At 37.4% G+C, this 21,376-nt stretch overlaps 1 protein-coding gene across 2 annotated transcripts; it reads left to right on the top strand.

Annotated features, from left to right (window-relative positions):
• Nucleotides 1–792: 792 nt before the first annotated feature.
• adamts13 (ADAM metallopeptidase with thrombospondin type 1 motif, 13) lies at nucleotides 793–20,987 on the top strand. 2 transcript variants are annotated; one of them, XM_026244099.1, is made up of 31 exons: nucleotides 793–1,024; nucleotides 1,295–1,361; nucleotides 1,539–1,807; nucleotides 1,902–2,064; nucleotides 3,267–3,400; nucleotides 3,559–3,642; nucleotides 3,728–3,852; nucleotides 4,289–4,435; nucleotides 4,537–4,671; nucleotides 5,302–5,452; nucleotides 6,008–6,112; nucleotides 6,314–6,465; nucleotides 6,709–6,772; nucleotides 9,402–9,528; nucleotides 9,606–9,754; nucleotides 9,887–10,007; nucleotides 10,087–10,167; nucleotides 10,847–11,028; nucleotides 11,123–11,273; nucleotides 11,411–11,543; nucleotides 11,873–12,052; nucleotides 12,324–12,519; nucleotides 12,838–12,937; nucleotides 13,023–13,152; nucleotides 13,229–13,417; nucleotides 14,588–14,792; nucleotides 14,909–15,200; nucleotides 16,254–16,400; nucleotides 16,490–16,666; nucleotides 19,142–19,317; nucleotides 20,527–20,987. In XM_026244099.1, the coding sequence occupies exons 1-31, from the start codon at nucleotides 929–931 to the stop codon at nucleotides 20,698–20,700; spliced, it is 4,602 nt and encodes a 1,533-aa protein (XP_026099884.1). In that variant the 5' UTR covers nucleotides 793–928; the 3' UTR covers nucleotides 20,701–20,987. The 2 variants fall into 2 exon arrangements, with proteins under 2 accessions (XP_026099884.1, XP_026099885.1); XM_026244100.1 differs by lacking the exons at nucleotides 16,490–16,666; nucleotides 19,142–19,317; nucleotides 20,527–20,987 and having other exon boundaries at nucleotides 14,909–15,208; nucleotides 16,254–16,374.
• The last annotated feature ends 389 nt before the right edge of the window (nucleotides 20,988–21,376 follow it).

The following is a 21,376-nucleotide window of genomic DNA, read 5'->3' as shown; positions in this document are numbered from 1 at the left end:
ACTCGAGTAATCAACCGGGATTGTGAAGTTATCCTACAATTAACACCATCATTAACAGAGAAAACCAGTGTAAACATCAGTATGTGCATATATATATATATATATATATATATATATATATATATATATATATATATGGCTTTATTAGCGTTGTGACTCATGGTGATGTAATAGAATCACTGAATAATTTTTAACCAGTTCACTGAACTGAAAGAACCGATTACCAGAAATTAGTCAGATTTCCCATAATCCCAGATTTTAAATATGGTCTCATACTTCTTCTTGACCCACCAAATATCATTAATAAATCATTTGCAAATTTGAGGAAAATTACTAGTTAAATGTCTGTACCGGACCAGAAACATTTATTTAATTCAATATTAATTATGCCAAAAATAATTCTTTTTAATGATTAAAATGTTGTGGTTGACACAAATTAAAAATCATGGTCTCAGAAAGTCTAAACAGAGCTTAATATATATCTAAATTGAGTAATCTCATAAATTGACTGTTGGTTATTCCTGTAGTCTTTCTTTAATGTTGTGTCCCACTTATTTTAACACCGTGCTCCTGTATTCTGATTTGGAATTACATAAGAATTCTCTTCCAGTTTTCCAGCAATGTCAGAAATCAATAAAAGACATCAACGGAGAGCCAACCACAGCACAGCCTGTTACCTTCTACACAGATCACGGTGTGTCAACACTGTCTGTCATTCATCAACTCAGGGTTTCAGTGGGGCCTCCCCATGCCTGCTGATCAATAACCTTTTATGTTGATCTTCCTAAACAGACAGAGTGTGAGACATCGGATCTAATCACAGGATACTTTCAACCACCTTCAAAAAGAAGTCGAAATTGCAGTGGTAAGGCAGGCTGATTGCTCTCTTGGCATGTTCAGCCTCGTTTGATTAATCCTGTGCTTCAAGATGTGGTCAAACATGAGAAGTCTGATCTGGCTCTTTCTGGGTCCATGCCTGTTAAAAACAACAGCTCTACTGATTTCACAATGCACTTTGCAGAAGGTAAGTGTGTTTAAGCTTGGAAAAAAGGCACATCTATGACCTATTTTAGAATGTTTACAGATTTTAGAACCTTTTAAATTCTAAATCTACAAAGTTGGTTCCCAAAAATAACTAACGATAAATTGAGATGAACAGAAGTGTGTATATATATTGTCATTTTTATTAAATCTATTGAACTTTGTCTTTTGTGATGAAACATTTACAGTGTTTATGTGCAATATAACCTCTGTATTAATGCATCAAATCTAAGTATTTGTTTCTTCTTCCCAGGATTTTTTAGAGTCACTGAGACCTCAAGATTTATTTTATTATTTTGATACTATTTCCGTTAAATCAGGTGAGTCTGATTCACAGATATTGAGAAATACTAGTCACGAACGAGGAGTCAAAAGGTTCACAGATATAGGCCATAGGTTCATAAATGCAAATTAGAGGTTTTAAGAGACCTGGAAAAAGTGAATTTGTCTAAACTAAACACTTAAACACCCTGACTTTAGTAGTTTGTTCTCTTCAGTGCCTCACTTTGAGCTGGTGTGGGTGAATTGCTCAAGGAATGAGTCTTTCCGAGGGCTATGGAGGTGCTTGTTTCACAGCGATGGTGAGAGCTTTGAGCTGGGTCAACACAGAGATGAACAACCCATGTCCTGTCCCATGAGTCTGGAGACGGTGGTCAACTCAACCGTCAGCGTGGTGAAGAAAAGGGAGGATATGTGCTGCGAGCAGCTGAAGTTACTGAGACCAGCACATACGAGGACTCTTCTCCCCATCTGCCAAGGCAAATTAGTAAGAAGATGCTTTTTACTGTGCTTTGTGTTTGTCCATATACAGTATTACATGGAGACAGATGTCTAATCATACTCTGTATTTGTCCTCAAAGCAAGGTCTGATTCAGTCAGGGGAGAGGAGGCTGAATATTCGGCCGGTGCTTCAAAAACACATAGACCATCTGAAGGAGCTTACTATGGATTTCCCTTCTGGTGTACCTCACCTGCTATTAACCCACACATTACCAGTGAGGACACGTCTTATACAGCCTAAGAGTGAGTGAACATTGTACGTGTTAAATATCACACAGTATTACTGACCATAAGCCTATAACTTGCCTGAAGTCCACAGCAAAACATCCATATCCATCAATTTAAAGTGCTGTTCAAGTCAAGTCAATTCAACTTTATTTATATAGAGCTTTACACAAAACAGATTGCTCCAGCATCACGGTTAAAAGTAACAGAATCATTGATGGATGTTTCCTCATTCACAGTAGAAGCACCAAATGCAGTGTTAAGTTAGAAATGATCAGGTGTAAAATAAGAGCACTTTCTGCATTTTACATTGTTCTGCCAGTAGATGGCGACATTTGACTGATAAGTGATTCATTCAGTCAAATGATTCGTTCAAAACATTGATTCATTCAGGAACAAAACAAAGCTGCATCATATTCTACATGATTAAGGAATCACATTTGAATACGTATTAACTTTTCACGAATTATGCCTACATGTTACAAAGGTGTGTAGCGTGAATGAAATTTGGACATACTACCATACATACACCGTGTTCTCAACTTTTCATTGTCGCGTAACTTAAAGTGTCGGATGCACACTTCATAATCTCGGCAGTAGCAGTAAGTCATCTGTTTACATTTCGTCCTCTTTTTTATGAATACTATGAATTCAGACATTCTATTTATTTCTTTATTTCTTTATTTTCTATTTATTGGTTTCTGTCTAGTAAAAGGGAAGCATGCATATGTACACCGAGTGAGTATCTGCATCATTCACTTAACAAATCTAAGGGACAAAACAAGTCTTTCTGAGGAAGTCATTGAATAATTCACTTAAGCAATTTAAAAAAAAAAACACACACTGATTCTTTCAGGACCTAAACTGTTTGTTGCTCAGAAACACGCAACATTTCTGCAGTGCTATAGTGGAGCTAAAACAGACAACATAACCAACGATACTCAAAATAACTTTTTATTTCTTGAACTTTTAAAACAGAAGAAATAGTATTCTTGCAATAAAGCTGTTCGTCTTAACATCAGAATAACTGCAACCGAATCAGTTCAGTATCGAGTTCAATAAATAGACTACACAAAGTGCTGCTTTGATCAAACTTAGAGCTTTCTAAAATGTAATACTTTTTTTTAAAGTAATAAATTCCTATTCACACCAAAAACTATAACTACAAAACTAACGATAATTATGTTAAGTGTCAACTGTGTGATTTGCGTCTGCCTTAGGTCAGTTCAGGTTACGGAGGACACCTCTGGGGTCAGAGGTCACACACCTGGAGCTAGCAGTGGTGGTGGGTCCAGATGTCTATGATGTTCATAGACAAGACACTGAGAGATACATCCTAACCAACCTCAACATCGTATGTGTGTGTTTAATCTACTTTATCAGTTACAGACTAGACATTGGATTTAAATGCATACTCAAGTAAAATACATTTGACATGAACAATAAATAGAATAGGATTAGCTCCTACCCAAGATACGTTGTGTTGTTCAAATATCTTTTCTGCTCTTGCAGGCCTCTGAGCTTCTTAGAGATGTTACTCTCGGTGCCAATATAAGAGTTCATCTCGTCCGTATGGTCATTCTCACAGAGCCCGAGGTAATAATGGCTGTTTGACCTAATGATGTACACAACAGCCATTATATTAATCCACAAGAACAATAAAGCTTGTTTTAATCCACAGCCAGACATCCAGATCTCCGAAAACATCACCTCTTCACTAAAAAGTGTGTGCGAGTGGGGTCAGAAGGTCAACCCTTCTGCTGACACTGACCCTTTACATGCCGATCTGCTGTTATACATCACCAGGTGTGGACTAAAACCATAGAGAGCACTTATTTAAAAGACAGTCATTCCTCTTTCTTGTGTAATTGACTTTGTACGCTATTTGTTAATTTATGGAACTCTCTGTGTGTATGGTATAAAATAATGCCTAAAACTCTTAAAGATTAAGCCATTTTTATATATAAAATAAAAAAATAAATTTTTTTAAATAATTAATAAATAAATAATTTAGAATAAATAAATAATAAATAATTTTTATATGTATGTATATCTATTATATTATATTATATTATATTATATTATATTATATTATATTATATTATATTATATTATATTATACTATATTATATTGCAAATAATTTTTGGAGCAAGCTGTTAGATATCTTGCAAAAATGTTTGAAGTACCAGAATATTACTATCAAGTGTTTCTGCATAATTGCCTCTGTTGGACCACATTAAGGTTTGATCTGGTGTTACCCAATGGGAATAAGCTTGTGAGAGGTGTGACCCAGCTGGGCGGAGTCTGCTCCTCTCAGTGGAACTGTGTGATTACAGAGGATTCAGGCTTTGATCTGGGCATCACCATCGCTCATGAGATTGGCCACAGGTGAGCTTCACAACATTATAGGACTTCACACTACCTTGATGAAATGTGAGGTGAAACTGAACACTTTACTGTAATTGTTCTTGCCTTATTGTTTTTCTCAGTTTTGGCATAAATCATGATGGAATAGACAACACATGCAGCTCCAGCGGGTTTATGATGGCATCTGATGGAGGATATAACAGTGTTGATCTCACATGGTCCCAGTGCAGCAGAGCTCAGCTCCACAACTTCTTCAGGTGTCAGTCACTTACTGTATAACACATATATACATCAGCCGCCAAAGGTCTGACACCACTAATAAAAACGCTGCTATTGTGAATTTAAAATAATAATAATAATAAATAAAAAATGCAATTGTATAACTATATATATATATATATATATATATATATATATATATTAGCAATATCACAACCCTTTAACCCCAATTTCTATTCTTCAATCAAATGTCAAAAGCACCAATTCTTTTTGGGTTCATTTTAGTTATTTATGTGCACCATGTTTATTTATTGTATTTTATATCAATCCATTTGACTTAAACAAACGTATGTGGTCAATAAGAAAAATAAAAACAACAAGGATGCATTAAAAGTGACTTGCAGTAGCATTGCATTACAAGAAATAGCAAATAAATCCTGAAAAGCAAAACATAAATATGAAGCATAACAACTACTTTGGTCTCAGGAATCAATTAAATTATAAAATAAAAAAATTTAATTACAAAAATATTTCACAATATTACTGTTTACTATATTTAAAAAAAAAAAAATGCAGCCTGTGTGAACATAAGAGACTTCAATAACATTCATACATCTCAGTGACTGAAGATGTGCAGTATTGTTCATCATGATGATGTGTCTGTGTAGTTCTGGGAAGGCGGAGTGTGTGAAGGACGTGCCGGTGCTGGCAGGATCAGTGCAGGACTGGAGGCCTGGTCTCTTCTATGGAGTGGATGATCAGTGTCGTATAGCGTTTGGCAGCTCGGCTACTGCTTGCTCTTTCACTAATGGTGATATGGTGAGGAAGCTAGTGCTTTAAAGACCTGCAATCACTTGACCAGCATAGTACTCTGTTTTATGTTGACATCTTTCTTATTGATATAGAAAGTTTCAGTGAAACATTTTTTAAAACCCTTAAAAGCTTTGGTTAAATCAAACCCAGCAACATGATTTGCCACTTGCTAGTCAGAGGCAAATGGAATTTAACATTACAGGAATAAATAGCATTTTAAAATTGAACAATTACAAAAAAACAATTCTAGTAATATTTCACAATATTAATGTTTTTATTGTAATTTTCACCAAATAAATGCAGCATAAGAGACTTCTGTCAACCCCAAAGATTTCAGTGGTAGAGTATGTAGTCAATATTAATTCTGTCATCTCTTAGGGGAAGTGTATGCAAATAGCATATTGATAGAACACATGGCCAAAAAGCCACAAAAGGCTTTTTATTTAATTTAATTATTGTAGGTCTATCAAGGTTAATCGTATCACATTTTGATTGTAATTTAGATTTAGTTAATAAAGATCTGACTCAGACTTTTGATATTTTCTCTCTGTTGTCATCAAGGCAACCTGTCGTGTTTTGTCCTGCCATATCAACCCTCGTAACCGTAGCTTATGTACTCGTCTCCTTGTTCCACTGTTGGACGGGACGGAGTGTGGGCCCAGTCAGGTGACAGACTGCTATAACCAACATTTATTGACACTGAATCCTTAAGAAAAAGAATACCTGTATGCATCAACATATAGTTTTGCATTTTTTAAATACTTTATGGAACATATTTGAGATTCTAAAAATGAAATTCACCATAATGTTTTAAAATGTATTACATGTTGATTTAATTCCGTTCTCTTTGGATGTTGTTCGATGCAGTGGTGTTCAAAGGGCCGGTGTGTGTCTCCTTCTACTTTGGGTTCCTCCATGATGGTTCACGGCTCATGGTCTTCATGGTCTGAATTTTCTGTCTGCTCAAGAACATGTGGAGGAGGCATCACTTACCGCAGGAGACAGTGCAACAACCCCAGGTGCGAGAATGGCAATATGAAAACTGCTGTTTGAAATAGGAGCATATAGAAACATATCACTTCTCAATGTATCAAGGCAGTACAAAGACTAAAATCTGGTGTTTGTACTTTTGTGTTTGTTCTATAAATTTGATATGTAGAAGTATTCAGTATCCAGCATCAGTATCTGCTAAGAAACTAGTGATTGTACATAAATTAGATGCAATGCAGATATGTGTATTTGTAGTGTTGTTTCTGTTTCAGGCCAGCCTTTGGTGGTACCTTGTGTAAAGGACAGGACACAGAAGCTGAACTTTGTAATCAGCAGGTAATAGGCGCCGGGCATGTTTACTCTGGGCCTCTGTAGGTCATGTTAGTCAAATCAAAGGTTGCACCATCTACAAACCCGATTCCAAAAAAGTTGGGACACTGTAAAAATTGTGAGTAAAAAAGGAATGGAATAATTTACAAATCTCATAAACTTATATTTTATTCACAGTAGAATATAGATAACATATCAAATATTGAAAGTCAGACATTTTGAAATGTCATGCCAAATATTGGCTCATTTTGGATTTCATGAGAGCTCATTTATGGAGCAAATTCCAAAAAAGTCGGGACAGGTAAGAATAAGAGGCCAGAAAAGTTAAATGTACATATAAGGAACAGCTGGAGGACCAATTTGCAACTTATTAGGTAAATTGGCAACATGATTGGGTATAAAAAGAGCCTCTCAGAGTGGCAGTGTCTCTCAGAAGTCAAGATGGGCAGAGGATCACCAATTCCCCCAATGCTGCGGCGAAAAATAGTGGAGCAATATCAGAAAGGAGCTTCTCAGAGGAAAATTGCAAAGAGTTTGAAGTTATCATCATCTACAGTGTATAATATCATCCAAAGATTCAGAGAATCTGGAACAATCTGTGCGTAAGGATCAAGGCCAGAAAACCATACTGGATGCTGTGATCTTCTGGCTCTTAGAAGGCACTGCATCACATACAGGAATGATACTGTAATGGAGATCACAACATGGGCTCAGGAATACTTCCAGAAAACATTGTCGGTGAACACAATCCTCGGTGCCATTCACCGCTGCCGGTTAAAGCTCTGTAGGACAAAAAAGAAACCATATCTAAACATGATCCAGAAGCGCAGGCGTTTTCTCTGGGCCAAGGCTCATTTAAAATGGACTGTGACAAAGTGGAAAACCGTTCTGTGGTCAGACGAATCAAAATTTGAAGTTCTTTTTGGAAAACTGGGACGCCATGTCCTCCGGACTAAAGAGGACAAGGACAACCAAAGTTATTATCAGCGCTCAGTTCAGAAGCCTGCATCTCTGATGGTATGGAGTTGCATGAGTGTGTGTGGCATGGGCAGCTTACACATCTGGAAAGGCACCATCAATGCTGAAAGGTATATCCAAGTTCTAGAACAACATATGCTCCCATCCAGACGTCGTCTCTTTCAGGGAAGAACTTGCATTTTCCAACATGACAGCGCCAGACCACATACTGCATCAATTACAACATCATGGCTGTGTAGAAGAAGGATCCAGGTACTGAAATGGCCAGCCTGCAGTCTAGATCTTTCACTCATAGAAAACATTTGGCGCATCATAAAGAGGAAGATGACCTAAGAAGAAAACCTAAGACAGTTGAGCAACTAGAAGCCTGTATTAGACAAGAATGGGACACCATTCCTATTCCTAAACTTGAGCAACTTGTCTCCTCAGTCCCCAGACGTTTGCAGACTGTTATAAAAAGAAGAGGGGATGCCACAGAGTGGTAAACATGGCCTTGTCCCAACTTTTTTGACATGTGTTGATGACATGATATTGAAAATCAACTTATTTTTCCCTTAAAATGATACATTTTCTCAATTTAAACATTTGATATGTCATCCATGTTGAATTCTGAATAAAATATTGAATTTTTAAACTTCCACATCACTGCATTCTGTTTTTATTCACAATTTGTACAGTGTCCCAACTTTTTTGGAATCGGGTTTGTATATATTGCCATGAGGCTGTTGTGATAAATGTATGCCGGACTGTTTTTTATATATACACTATCTCATCTTTCGGTGTAGATCATATTATTGGACCTTATTTTTCATAAAATTTGCTATACTTTACAATTGAGAAAATCTACAATTGCATTATAATTCAAACGTTATTATGATATTTTATTAACAAGGTTCGGGAGGAGCTCGTCAGATACGTAGCCTTATTAACACCGGTGGAGCGCACTAAAGTTACTCAAAACCATGGTATAAATACAGCTGACTTACATCTATCCATTGACGGTTTATCAGCATCCCTCCTCCGCCCCACTTCCTCACTTCGAGTTCATTCTACACTTGTATGAGGAGAGGGGTACTCTAGTTCCTGAGCTCAGAGCCCATCAAGTATTTCACAGTTTTTCTGTGTTTTTAATTAAATAATTGCAGCCTTGGTCAGTATAAGAGACTTCTTTCAAAAACATAAAAAAAATCTTACAGAGCCCAGACTTTTAAAGGGAAGTGTGCATTATTTTTTTGCATGTACTTATACAATTGAACTTATTCAAGCTGTATAAAGTAATATAAGTCAATATATTATATTATATTGTATTATATTATTGTTATATTATTGTATATTAAAAATAAGCAATGGTATATTAGTTACAAATTAACATTAATCTAGAGCTTTTTTGATGACCAAATCCCAGTCTTAAAATACGTGCTGAAAGTACACCCTGAAGTTTATGTTTCAATAATTTAACACAAAATTCACAGGTTTGCAGTTTTCTGATGTGGTAAACATAAAATATTGAATCTATTTTTAAGTACATAGTTTGTTTTCCGTCCTTACTTACTGCTGTTCAAATGCAAGAAAGCTTGAAAACTTTACTTTACATTGCTTCCTGTGAAATAATTGATGGTTAACAGTGACATGCGTGTCTTGTTGTTGTTTGTTCCAGCCCTGTGAGTCGACTCAGCTGGAGTTCATGTCTCAGCAGTGCTCAGCCACAGACCAGCAGCCTCTGTCAGTGTCTCCAGGCTCCAGCTCAGTCTACACCTGGATCCCTGCTGTCGGCCACAGCTCAGGTGCGCCCAGAATCATCTTCCTGTTCAACTGGTCTCCTGTAGCTTTCTCTGTTCTCACGTCTCTCTCTCCCGTCCAGGTGATGCTCAGTGTAAACTGATGTGTCGCTCTCGTGAGCAGGACTTCATGGTGAGTCGTGGGTCTCAGTTCATCGATGGGACGCGGTGTGAAGCTGCTCATCCTGTGTCACGTGGTTCCATTTCTGCCTGTCTGGGTGGAAAGTGTCAGGTAAAGCCACACACAAAATGCTAAATAAGTTTTCTTCTTAGCTTTTTTGGGATTTGTGAGTTTTGTGAGGTCTGTTATTCACCATTAACCAGTAAAGTAAATTAAGCAAATACTGTTTACTTTCTGGGACAGCTGTTTGGCTGTGATGGAGTAATGCATTCTGGGAAGGTGGAAGATGTGTGTGGAGTGTGTGGGGGCAATGGCTCCTCGTGTCAGCTCATCTCAAACACATATTCAGGCGGAGAAGCCGGAGGTAAGTCGAGGTCATTTGGCCATTCATTTGCTCTCAAATATATGAACAATAACCTCTTTCTGTCTGTTGTCTTTTCAAGAGTATGTCACATTCCTCAGGCTTCCTCTGAACGCCTCTCGGGTTCATGTGATTAACACAAAGCCAGTTTTTACACATCTTGGTGAGTATAGCTACGTTCAGCAGAATGCAGTTGTCAGTCTTAGATTTAGAAAAAAATCAGTTTTTTACACAGTTTAGTTTTGAAATAGTGTTGTATGATGGAAAAAGAGGGTTTTGGTTGTGTATCTTAGAGAATTAAATCAGTGTTACAAAGTTTAGAGTAAAAATTATTGTTAAACGATTGTTACAACCATTAGCCTATTGATAGTTAGAGACTTCATGTCTAAAATTTGGAATAATCACTTCTGCTCACCAAGGCTGCATTTATTTGATAAACTTTGAATTTTTTTAAGGAGCCTTGAATGAAAAGAAAGTTCAGAAGAACATAATTTATTTGAAATAGTAATCTGTTCTCATTTTATATAGGTATTTACTATTACTTTTGATAAATTTAATGCATCCTTGTTAGAAAAAAAATTCATTTCTATCAGAAATCTTACTGGCCCCAATCTTTTGAATGTGTGTTTAGGGGTGTAAACCATGTAACCACTCTTTTTTTTTTCTTTCATTTATAAAAAATATGGCCAATTTGTATCAATCTGTAAGGATTGGCTTTTTTTTTTGTGTAATTTTTTATCTTTGACAGACATTCATATTGTGTCTGAGGACAGTATGTCCAAAGAAATAATCAATACAGTTCAAAAATTTTATGAAAGAAATGTGCCTCTTTTCTCCTGCAGCGGTGCTGTTAAATGATAAATACGTGGTGTCTGGAGATGGAAGCCCAGGCCTGAGCATCACATACCCCTCACCTCTGGAGAAGAGCCCCATAATCTATAACCTGCTCCTCACACCGGACCACCTGCCTCAAAATGAGGAGCTCACGATCTCTGGACCAATCACAGACAAGATCCACATACAGGTGTGCTGCACCTTTACTGGATCGTTGTTATTTGTGACTTAATATGTTATTGTTCAAAAATCATTGTTTGTAACAAAAACTGCTAATTCTGTAGGTGTTTCGGAAATACGGCCAAGAGTATGGAGACCTTACCACCCCAAACATCTCATACCAGTACTACTCTTCTGAAGCTGTTTCAGTGGAGAGAGCTGCTGAAGGCAGATGGTCCTCTGTCATATCTGCCTGCTCAGTGACCTGCGGCACAGGTAACACACCATCAATCACATTGTGCACTTAAAACATGCTACAAGTTTTGTAATAAATTAGAATACAATCCAATTGCTTAATATTGTCTTGCACATGAATTTGGTTGCTCTCTGGTTCCTCTCTCTCTCTGTTGTAGGCATTCAGAGAATCAGTCAGCACTGTGTGGATGTGCTCACACACAAGCGTCTGGAAGACGAGCTCTGTAGGAGTCCACCCCCTCAATCACCAGATCAGCTGCTGCCCTGTTTCCAGCCCGACTGCCCACCCAGGTGCCTTTCAGTGTCTCAGATTCATAGCTTTGCCTCAGAGGAGCCTTTCAAACATACCAGAAAAATTCACAAACTGGCAAAGAATTGGATGAATAGTTTTTTCTTGAGTACAGCCAAATAGGAAACCACTCTGTCCAACCTGACCCATTTGATGCTGACTTCATTTGGCCAAATCAATGAGACGCTTTTATGTTTCAGAAGACTACTTATGATTGTTGCGTTATTGCCAACAGTCAACATTTCATTATAAATTATATCATGATGACACGTGCAAGGACTGAAGGTGTGGTTTTGATAGGCTCTTTGTTTATTTTGTGCATGTGTTGTAGCTGGGATGTCGGTGAGTTTGGGTCCTGCAGCGCCCCCTGTGGCGTGGGAGAGCGAGTGCGCTCTGTCACATGTGTTCAGAAGCAGGGTACGCTCAAAGTGGAGCTGCCTGACTCAGACTGTACGCTTGACTCGAAACCCCAAACCACTGAAACCTGCAACCCCCAAATCTGTCCTGCCAGGTAATGTGCAAAAGTGTGAGAGAATTAAATGAATTAGCAAGTTAGACCGTCCAAAGCTGAAACGTCCAAAGAACAGGATCGCAAAGAGTACATTTTTTAATGCACAGATGAATCCAGAAAATGTGTTGATGTGTTAACAGCCTTAAAATAGCAGTGGCATCAGGTCAATGTAGATTTAATGTTCACCTTAACATTCAAATGATTGCTGTTTTTCTTGCAGTCGTGTGTGTGTGTGTATATTCATGCGCATGTGTGTGTGTGAGTGTTGTAGATGGCAGGTGTCGGAGCCTGCCGAGTGTTCGGCTGTGTGTGGACCCGGCGAGGCTCAGAGAACGGTGTCGTGTGTCCGCTCCCATCATGGATCTGACTCTGAGGTTGACCAAAACCTGTGCTCTGGACCCAAACCCACAGAACACGTTCCCTGTGTGGTGGACGTTTGTCCTGTCGGCTGGGATTCCCAAAGAGAGGTACTGCGTTACAAAATGAATTCAGCATACATTATTGACAGCACAATCTCAACAGTCAATATCGTCAATATCATAAATTAATAAGCCAATATAAAGGTTTAAAAATGGTTTGTAAGTAGGTATAATATTCTTTGCAAACAAAAGGTATTTCACAAGAAACCAAAGCCTCAAGTGTTGCATTCACTAAGATGCAGTGGTATGAATGAACCACTAATTACTCTTTAATAGCGATGCAAAAGAGAGTTCAGAGAGAAACTTGTTTCTCTGACACATAAGGTCTATTTGTGATCTGTTCAAAAATGTCTTCTCAATATGCAGCTGATCCGTACAGACACCCACGCAATGCCCCGCTCCAGAACGGTTCCAGTTTATGTTTGGAGTCCCGTGATTGGCCAGTGCTCAAAGACCTGTGGGAATGGTAAGTGAGAGCCGAATGCACATGCTGAAATTATGGCCAACTCTCATTTGTGACTCTGTGTGCATAATTTCGCACGCTTACGCAGGATCACAGCAGGTTTGGTTCTCCTGTGTGGATCACCAATCAGGTCTAGAAGTCCCAGAGTTCCTTTGTGATCGTACCAGTAAACCAGAGATGTACGCCCAGCCCTGTAACCTATCAATATGTCCTGCTACGTAAGCACTCTACTTTCGGTTTCTAGTCATACTTCTATACATTTACACGTGATGAGCATGGTGCCTTCCTCATCAGGTGGCGCTACATACAGGGCCCGTGCAGCGTGTCTTGTGGAGGAGGTGTAGCGAAGAGAGTCCTGTACTGTTCCCAGAGGATGGAGGGAGGAGACGGAAACACGGATATGGTGGTGGGAGAACCTGCTTGTCAGTCTGTAGCCAGACCTTCAGAGGTGGTGGAGTGTAATACTGAAGCCTGTCCTGCCAGGTAATGCTGTCAAACATTTCTGAACACATTTCAGCCTTCTATCCTTCATTTCCCTCTTAGCTCAGAATAAGTCATAATGTTGCGCACATTTAACTAGGCTGCTTGGAAAGCTGAAAATATAATCCAATCACTCACTGTTACACTTGGAAGAATTTGTAATGTTTTTTGCATGTTTTAATAAAGCTGAAAAAGAGCAAAAATGGCCTGTTCTGGGGTGCGTTTCCCAAAAGCATCATTAGCTGACTATTGTCGTTAGTTCCACTGAACTATCGGTAACAACGGGACTTGCGACAGTAGCTGATTTTGGGAAACGCACCCCTGATTGATTCACAGACAGCAGGTGAAGAATAAGGGCTAAATGCAAATAATAAAGTGCAACTAACTATAATATACACAACTATAATCGTGCACACAGTAATCTCAAAATATTTGAATAGAATTAGAATTTAGTGCTCCACATAGAAATTATATCCACTATAGAAATTTAGTTTTTTAATTCAATGACTTTTCCAGGTTTAAATAAGGTTCGCAAATTAAAATAAGAAATATAATGCCAGTTTATTTTAATCTGTTTTAGCTTATTTTAAATATATTTAAGTTGTCTTAAGGTCCCATGAAAGGGTTGTTGAGAACCACTTGGCTATGCAATTTGTTATAACATTTAGTATAATTCAGTGTTTAGGAAATTGTTCAATGTCCCATTTTGTTCATGTCAATTTTATATAGTAAACATTTGCTTCTATGTTGGGTCCAGTGCTATTTTAGTATAATTGATATACTATTGTTTTTTGTTAATATTTTTACATTTTATTTTTCCTTTTTTTATTGAAGTTAACCATTTGAGTAATTTTGTTGTGTTTTTATAATGTTTTTTTAAGTGCATTTTTTATAATTTTGTTTCGGTTTCAGTTTTTCTTTATTTAGTTTTAATGTTAAAACTAAATGAAAATGAGAAATGTAAGTAGAAACTAGTAATGAAAATGTTTTTTTTTTTATTGTTTTAGTTTAAGTTAACAATAATACTACTTATTGTCCAGTAGCAATTAATAGCAATTGTCTTGAATCAACACCAATTGATTCATATTAATTATATTTTATGAATTTATATTATGTTATGTTATGTTATGTTATTAGAGTTAGGGTGTCTTAACTGATGTAATGATTGTGTAGGTGGCAGGTGGGAGAGCAGTCTGTCTGTTCGGTGTCTTGCGGGATGGGTGTAGCTGTGAGGAGTGTGCGCTGTGTTCAGTCTGAAGGAGGTGTAGAGAAGGTCGTGGATGAGGAGCGGTGTGACCCAGGAAACAAGCCTCCCGTCACTGCACCATGCTTCACACAAGTCTGTTCTTTCCACTGGGACGTGCATGAATGGAGTGAGGTATCAACACATCCATGATCCAGACTACACATGCTAACAACACAGCTGTTATCAGACAACCTCGAGTCCCAGTTTGGATATTACATTCCTCACTGTGTCTCTGTTCTCTAATGTAGTGCTCAGTGTCATGTGGTGATGGGATCCAGTCTCGGACCGTGTCCTGCATGGGCCCATCCAGTCCTCATCCTGTCAGTCCCTTTCTTTGCCTCCACTTGCCAAAACCCATCACCATCCAGGCCTGTTATAGCCCTGACTGTTCCTCAGCTCAGACCTCCACACCGGAGCCCAGCAGCACTCACATGCAGTCAGAGCCCCAGAGAGGAGAGGGGACATGGAGAACCACACCAGCTCCAGCTCCAGACGTGATGAGAAGTACCATGAGCACAACAACAGACCCACCACAGACCAGTTAGGTGGCAAGTGTCTGCTAGCTCCATAGAAGACAGATCAACTTCTCAGTATCTAAAGGAGGCATATTCTACAGTTTTGTAGTGTCCTTAAATCTGGAATATTGGTATTAAATGTTAAAGAATGTCAACATAAAAATAGTACAAAGCCTGCATGGCATGCACGAAAAAAAAGTAGGCTTAATCGTGTGCACGATTTACTATTTCGTTAACATGATTTATAAATTGTGCACATGATTTACTAATTAGATTCCTCGATTTGCTAAATCGTGCACATTACTTATATATCGAGAGAATGAATTAGTAAATTGAGTTAGTAAATTAGTAAAAAATAGTAATTGTGTGCACGTCTTAGTACATCAAAGGAACGATTTAGTAAATTGTGCGCACAATTTATTAATTTTTTTCTTGCATGACATGTGTGGGGCTCCATACTTTTTAAATTGACATAAATATATTATTATTATGAAGGGCCAAACTGAAAATAATTATATGAAATGTAAAAAAAAAAGTTCATATTTATAATTTTGAATGTATAGATACAATCTGATACATTTAGAACCAGTTTTTTCTTTAGGTATTTTATTTCAAGTTCCACATTTATTTTAGTTTTTTAAGGTTAGGTCGTCTTAGTTAACTATGTTAACCCAAGTTAAAACTCTTAATATATACATTTCGTCTGTCAGTGTATATATATAGTTATATTATATATATATATATATATATATAATTATGTACAGAAAATTAAAAAATTCAGTATATATATATATTCATATTATCAGGGTTATTAACTATATATTCATGATTTACATGAATAGATTTAGGATTTATAAATTCAGTCTTATAACTACATATCCATGTTTTACATTTACATATTATACAGAATTTAATTCATATTATATTTAATTACTTCCTGTTTGGCTCCTCATACATTATATTAGTTAATATAATTTATATTATTTATAATTTTTGGATTGTTATATGAATAGACGGATGAATGGAGGGATAAATGGAAAAAAAGCTATGAGGAATAAGTCATCTACTCTGGTTTCAGGTTTCTGTGGGCAACTCCTGCTCCAAGACTCAGGAACTATCGATCTGCGTAACATCACTCAGGCGAGGTGTATCTTTGCTATTGGCCGACCTCTCGATGAGGTTATTCAGATCAAAATCATATCCAGCACTCTTAACTGCCGGCAGAGTAAGTACAGAGCTTATATTTCTTACAGACCGTAATCTGATGCAGTACTAGCGTGGTGAATTGTGTGTGTGTTTGTCTGTAATCTTCAGAGGAGAACATCGCCCTGTATGACAGACTCATCCTGATGCGTCTCTGTGAGAGGATGACCAGTAAAACACTGAAATCACGATCAAATGTGCTACTGGTGCGTCAGAGCCGCCTGACCCCTGGCAATGGAGTGCTGCTATTTTATCAGAGCATAAAGAACAAAAAAAGCCAACATGGAGGTGTGTTATTAAAAACTACACTGCATTACACATAATTCTTTTTAATGCGTACTTGACGAAATATGTACATAATTCATCAAATGTAATTTATTGAAAATTCTGTCATTATTTATTCACCCGTAATGTTTAAAAGTTTGAATAAACTTTTAACATTATATAAATATTTGATTTACAAACCCGATTCCAAAAAAGTTTGGACACTGTACAAATTGTGAGTAAAAAAGAATGGAATAATTTATAAATCACAATATTCACAGTAGAATATAAATAACATCAAATATTGAAAGTGAGTCATTTTGAAATGTCATGCCAAATATTGGCTCATTTTGGATTTCACGAGAGCTACACATTCAAAAAAGGTTGGGACAGGTAGCAATAAGAGGCAGGAAAAGTTAAATGTACATATAAGGAACAGCTGGAGGACCAATTTGCAACTTATTAGGTCAATTGGGAACATGATTGGGTATAAAAAGAGCCTCTCAGAGTGGCAGTGTCTCTCAGAAGTCAAGATGGGCAGAGGATCACCAATTCCCCCAATGCTGCGGCGAAAAATAGTGGAGCAATATCAGAAAGGAGCTTCTCAGAGAAAAATTGCAAAGAGTTATCATCATCTACAGCGGATAATATCATCCAAAGATTCAGAGAATCTGGAACAATCTCTGTGCATAAGGGTCAAGGCCAGAAAACCATACTGGATGCCTGTGATCTTCGGGCCCTTAGGGGCCGTTCACATATTGCGCCTAAAAACGCGTGGAAAATGCTAGGCGGGCCGCTTTCTCCTTCTTTCCAAAGCGCTCGGAAAGTTGAGCCCCTGAGGCGTCTGCCTTTGCTAAGCAACCATGACGTGCTCTCTCCATGAAGACGCGGAAATTTCAGCAAAGGATAAATGGATTTGCAGCTCTAAAAATCGCTTGCAGTAGGCTAGCTCTGCTACTAAATTTATTTCAAAATTGCAATCCATATACAGCTATGGTCAGCTGTTCCTTCATCTTGGCTGAGCTTTCAATGTTGTTACGTGAAAGGATGAAGCTGATTGGTTAGTTCTTGTCACATGACCTGCGGTGCTTCCATTATGAGCGCGCATACCGCACGCCTACATTGGAAATAATGAACTTGTGCATGCAAAAGACGCGATATGTGAACGGCCCCTTAGACGGCACTGCATCACATACAGGAATGCTACTGTAATGGAAATCACAACATGGGCTCAGGAATACTTCCAGAAAACATTGTCGGTGAACACAATCCACCGAGCCATTCACCGCTGCCGGCTAAAACTCTATAGATCAAAAAAGAAGCCAAATCTAAACATGATCCAGAAGCTCAGGCATTTTCTCTGGGCCAAGGCTCATTTTTTTTTTTTCATTTCATTTAGCTGACGCTTTTATCCAAAGCGACTTACAATTGCTATATATGTCAGAGGTCGCACGCCTCTGGAGCAACTAGGGGTTAAGTATCTTGCTCAGGGACACATTGGTGTCTCACAGTGGATTCGAACCCGGGTCTCCCACACCATAGACGTGTGTCTTATCCACTGCGCTAACACCACCCCATTTAAAATGGACTGTGACAAAGTGGAAAACCGTTCTGTGGTCAGACGAATCAAAATTTGAAGTTCTTTTTGGAAAACTGGGACGCCATGTCCTCTGGACTAAAGAGGACAAGGACAACCCAAGTTGTTATCAGCACTCAGTTCAGAAGCCTGCATCTCTGATGGTATGGAGTTGCATGAGTGCGTGTGGCATGGGCAGCTTACACATCTGGAAAGGCACCATCAATGCTGAAAGGTATATCCAAGTTCTAGAACAACATATGCTCCCATCCAGACGTCGTCTCTTTCAGGGAAGACCTTGCATTTTCCAACATGACAATGCCAGACTACATACTGCATCAATTACAACATCATTGCTGCGTAGAAGAAGGATCCAGGGACTGAAATGGCCAGCCTGCAGTCCAGAAAAAAAACATTTGGCGTATCATAAAGAGGAAGATGCAACAAAGAAGACCTTAGACAGTTGAGCAACTAGAAGCCTGTATTAGACAAGAATGGGACAATATTCCTATTCCTAAACTTGAGCAACTTGTCTCCTCAGTCCCCAGACGTTTGCAGACTGTTATAAAAAGAAGAGAGGATGCCACACAGTGGTAAACATGGCCTTGTCCCAACTTTTTTGACATGTGATAATACACTGAAATTTAAAATCGACTTATTTTCCCTTAAAATTATACATTTTCAGTTTAGAAATTTGATATGTCATCATGTTGTATTCTGAATAAAATTTTTAATTTGAATCTTCCACATCACTGCATTGTTTTTATTCACAATTTGTACAGTGTCCCAACCTTTTTGGAATCGGGTTTGTATATTTTGTATTAAAGTATTATTCAATGATGACTGAATTTTCATTATAGGGTGCAGTTAGACAAAGTGAAATAATCAGAAAAGATGTAACACAGCATGTATCTTCCTCCAAGAGTGTGACGTTCAGCTGTTCTCTCCGTCTGGACTCATTGAGAATCCCATCAAGAGCGCAGCCACCTCTTACACTCAGAGCTGTCGTGTGTTCATCGATGCTCCGCCTGCTTTCAGGATTCAGATCAGAGCACTTTCTGTACTCAACAACACTGATACAGACTCCACTTATATACTGGTAAGTCACTGTTCATCCATCCTTTATATAAAGAAGTTTGAGGTCTGTAAGTTGGAATAATTTTTTTTCAGGAAGGATGCATTAAATTGATCAAAATTGCAAATACTTTTATAACGTTATGAAATATTTTTATTTAAAAATGAAATTTCATTCTTTTGCTTTTTCTGATCCTTAAACCTGTCACTGTCACTCACATTTTTGAACATAGACTTTATAGTGCACGATTCAAACTTAAATTGTTATAATTCATGAATTGAAACATGTTGTAAGATGATATTGATGTACCATTTACATGATAATGCAATGTCTGATTTTAAAATGGTTTTTAAAGGATGAATTTTGAGATTTTAAGTTTTCAGTTGATATATAATTTCTGATGATTTCTAAAATGTGATAGAGAAAAACTCAAAACTTAAATATAATAAATAAATTAAAAATAAACTCCTGTTATAATGTAGTCTTTGAGGGTGCACTCTTGTCATAAATTAATCTATTACTTTTCATAAATAAGTTTTAACAAAAAACTAAAATATATATTTGGGAGTCTTGCACCTTTCCAACGACATATAGTTTGTCAAGATTAGATTAGATTTAATTGTAATATAGTGAAGTAAATGTAGGCGTCCCGTATATGGGACAGGGTGACAGTTAAAGGGTTAAAAAAAAAAAAGTATAATTTTCCACAAAAATATTAAGCAACATCCGTTTTTTAGTTAGAAATGTCTTGAGCAGCAAATCAGCACATAAGAGTGATTTCTGAGGGATCGGGTGACACTGAAGACACAACATATAGATAGTTTAAATTGTAATAATATTTCACAGTGTTACTTTTTTTTTTTTTTTTTTTTTATCAAACAGCAGCCTTGGTGAGAATCTGAGACTTGAAAAATGTAATAGAAGACCCAAACCCTTTGTACGATAGTGTATAAGCATAATCATTTGTCTAATAAAGGAAGAGATGTCTGTAGACTCTATAAGGGTTTGAACTAAATAAAACTCAAGCGGTATGCGTTTACAAAATTATAAGGACACTGATGACAGACTGCTTTGTGAGTCATTTACATCAGATATACATTGAGCTGCATCCAGTAAAAATAAATAGCTGTGCAAGCACTAAATTTGGAGCACAATGTGGATGTAAATGATGCCCCATGGGTTTAACATAAACGTGTTTATGCTGCAACTCTGATGTTTTCTTTGCTTACCCAGATTCGGGATGTGGATGCCTTAAAGACGACCATCTTCAGAGGGACTCGGCTCTTCCTGTGGAGCTCGTCAGGAAGCAGGGCTGAGGTTGAATTCCATGGGAAGTACCAGCAAATCAAGGGCATGTTCAGGGCCGAGTATTCATACATTAACCCTTTTGAGGAGCAACCAGTGTAGACTGAAACAGAGCTTCTGGTCCATAAAGAGCCTTGGAGCATTAAAAATCATCCGCGTTATAATTTAGCTTTAACTGATTCAAACAGATGATAGGATTTATTAACTCTATATCATAGATATAATTATATCGGTTTTAAATAACATTTAAAAACAATTTACTGGTTATATATATAAGTGCTTCTGTGTATTTATTGTGATGAGAATGCGTTAATCTATGTAAACTGACAATAATGTGTCATGCTGCTACTCTATCAGCACAAAATAAATAAAAATCATAATTTGTTTTATATTTAAGTGATTTAGAAAAAGTCAATTTTGCTCTAAATTGAGCATAACCGACCTACTTACCATTTGTGAAACTAGCATGGGACTTTTATTAGTATACTTTGTGCACAGTCGAATGGACTGACATTCAAAGTGTACTCCATCTGTATAAGAAATGTTCATCCTCTTCCAGTGTCTGCGCTTTTTCTTTCCATCAGTTACGAGTAATAAAAACTGGATTCAACTGGAGTTGCGGGTATGTTTTAATCCCCTCACAAGCGCTCATTAATGTGGGTATATACGTGTTTTGCTGCATTCAGCAGTTTCTTGTCATTTTTTTAGTTAGTTAGGATTCTTTATTTGTAACACACATATAAATGTGATGCAATTTAGTGAAATCTAGTTTTTTCGT

This window comes from Carassius auratus, unplaced genomic scaffold, assembly GCF_003368295.1.
Source record: "Carassius auratus strain Wakin unplaced genomic scaffold, ASM336829v1 scaf_tig00005214, whole genome shotgun sequence".
NCBI lineage: Eukaryota > Metazoa > Chordata > Actinopteri > Cypriniformes > Cyprinidae > Carassius > Carassius auratus.
The sequence above is the reverse complement of the archived record's forward strand: the minus strand, read 5'-3'. Positions and strand labels throughout refer to the sequence as shown.

Coding starts and splice junctions, on each gene's coding strand:
- adamts13 (XM_026244099.1), top strand. CDS start 929: ATGTGGTCAAACATGAGAAGTCTGATCTGGCTCTTTCTGGGTCCATGC. Junction 12,053..12,323: donor CCCCAAATCTGTCCTGCCAG/GTAATGTGCAAA, acceptor TGAGTGTTGTAG/ATGGCAGGTGTCGGAGCCTG. Junction 14,793..14,908: donor ACGTGCATGAATGGAGTGAG/GTATCAACACAT, acceptor TCTCTAATGTAG/TGCTCAGTGTCATGTGGTGA.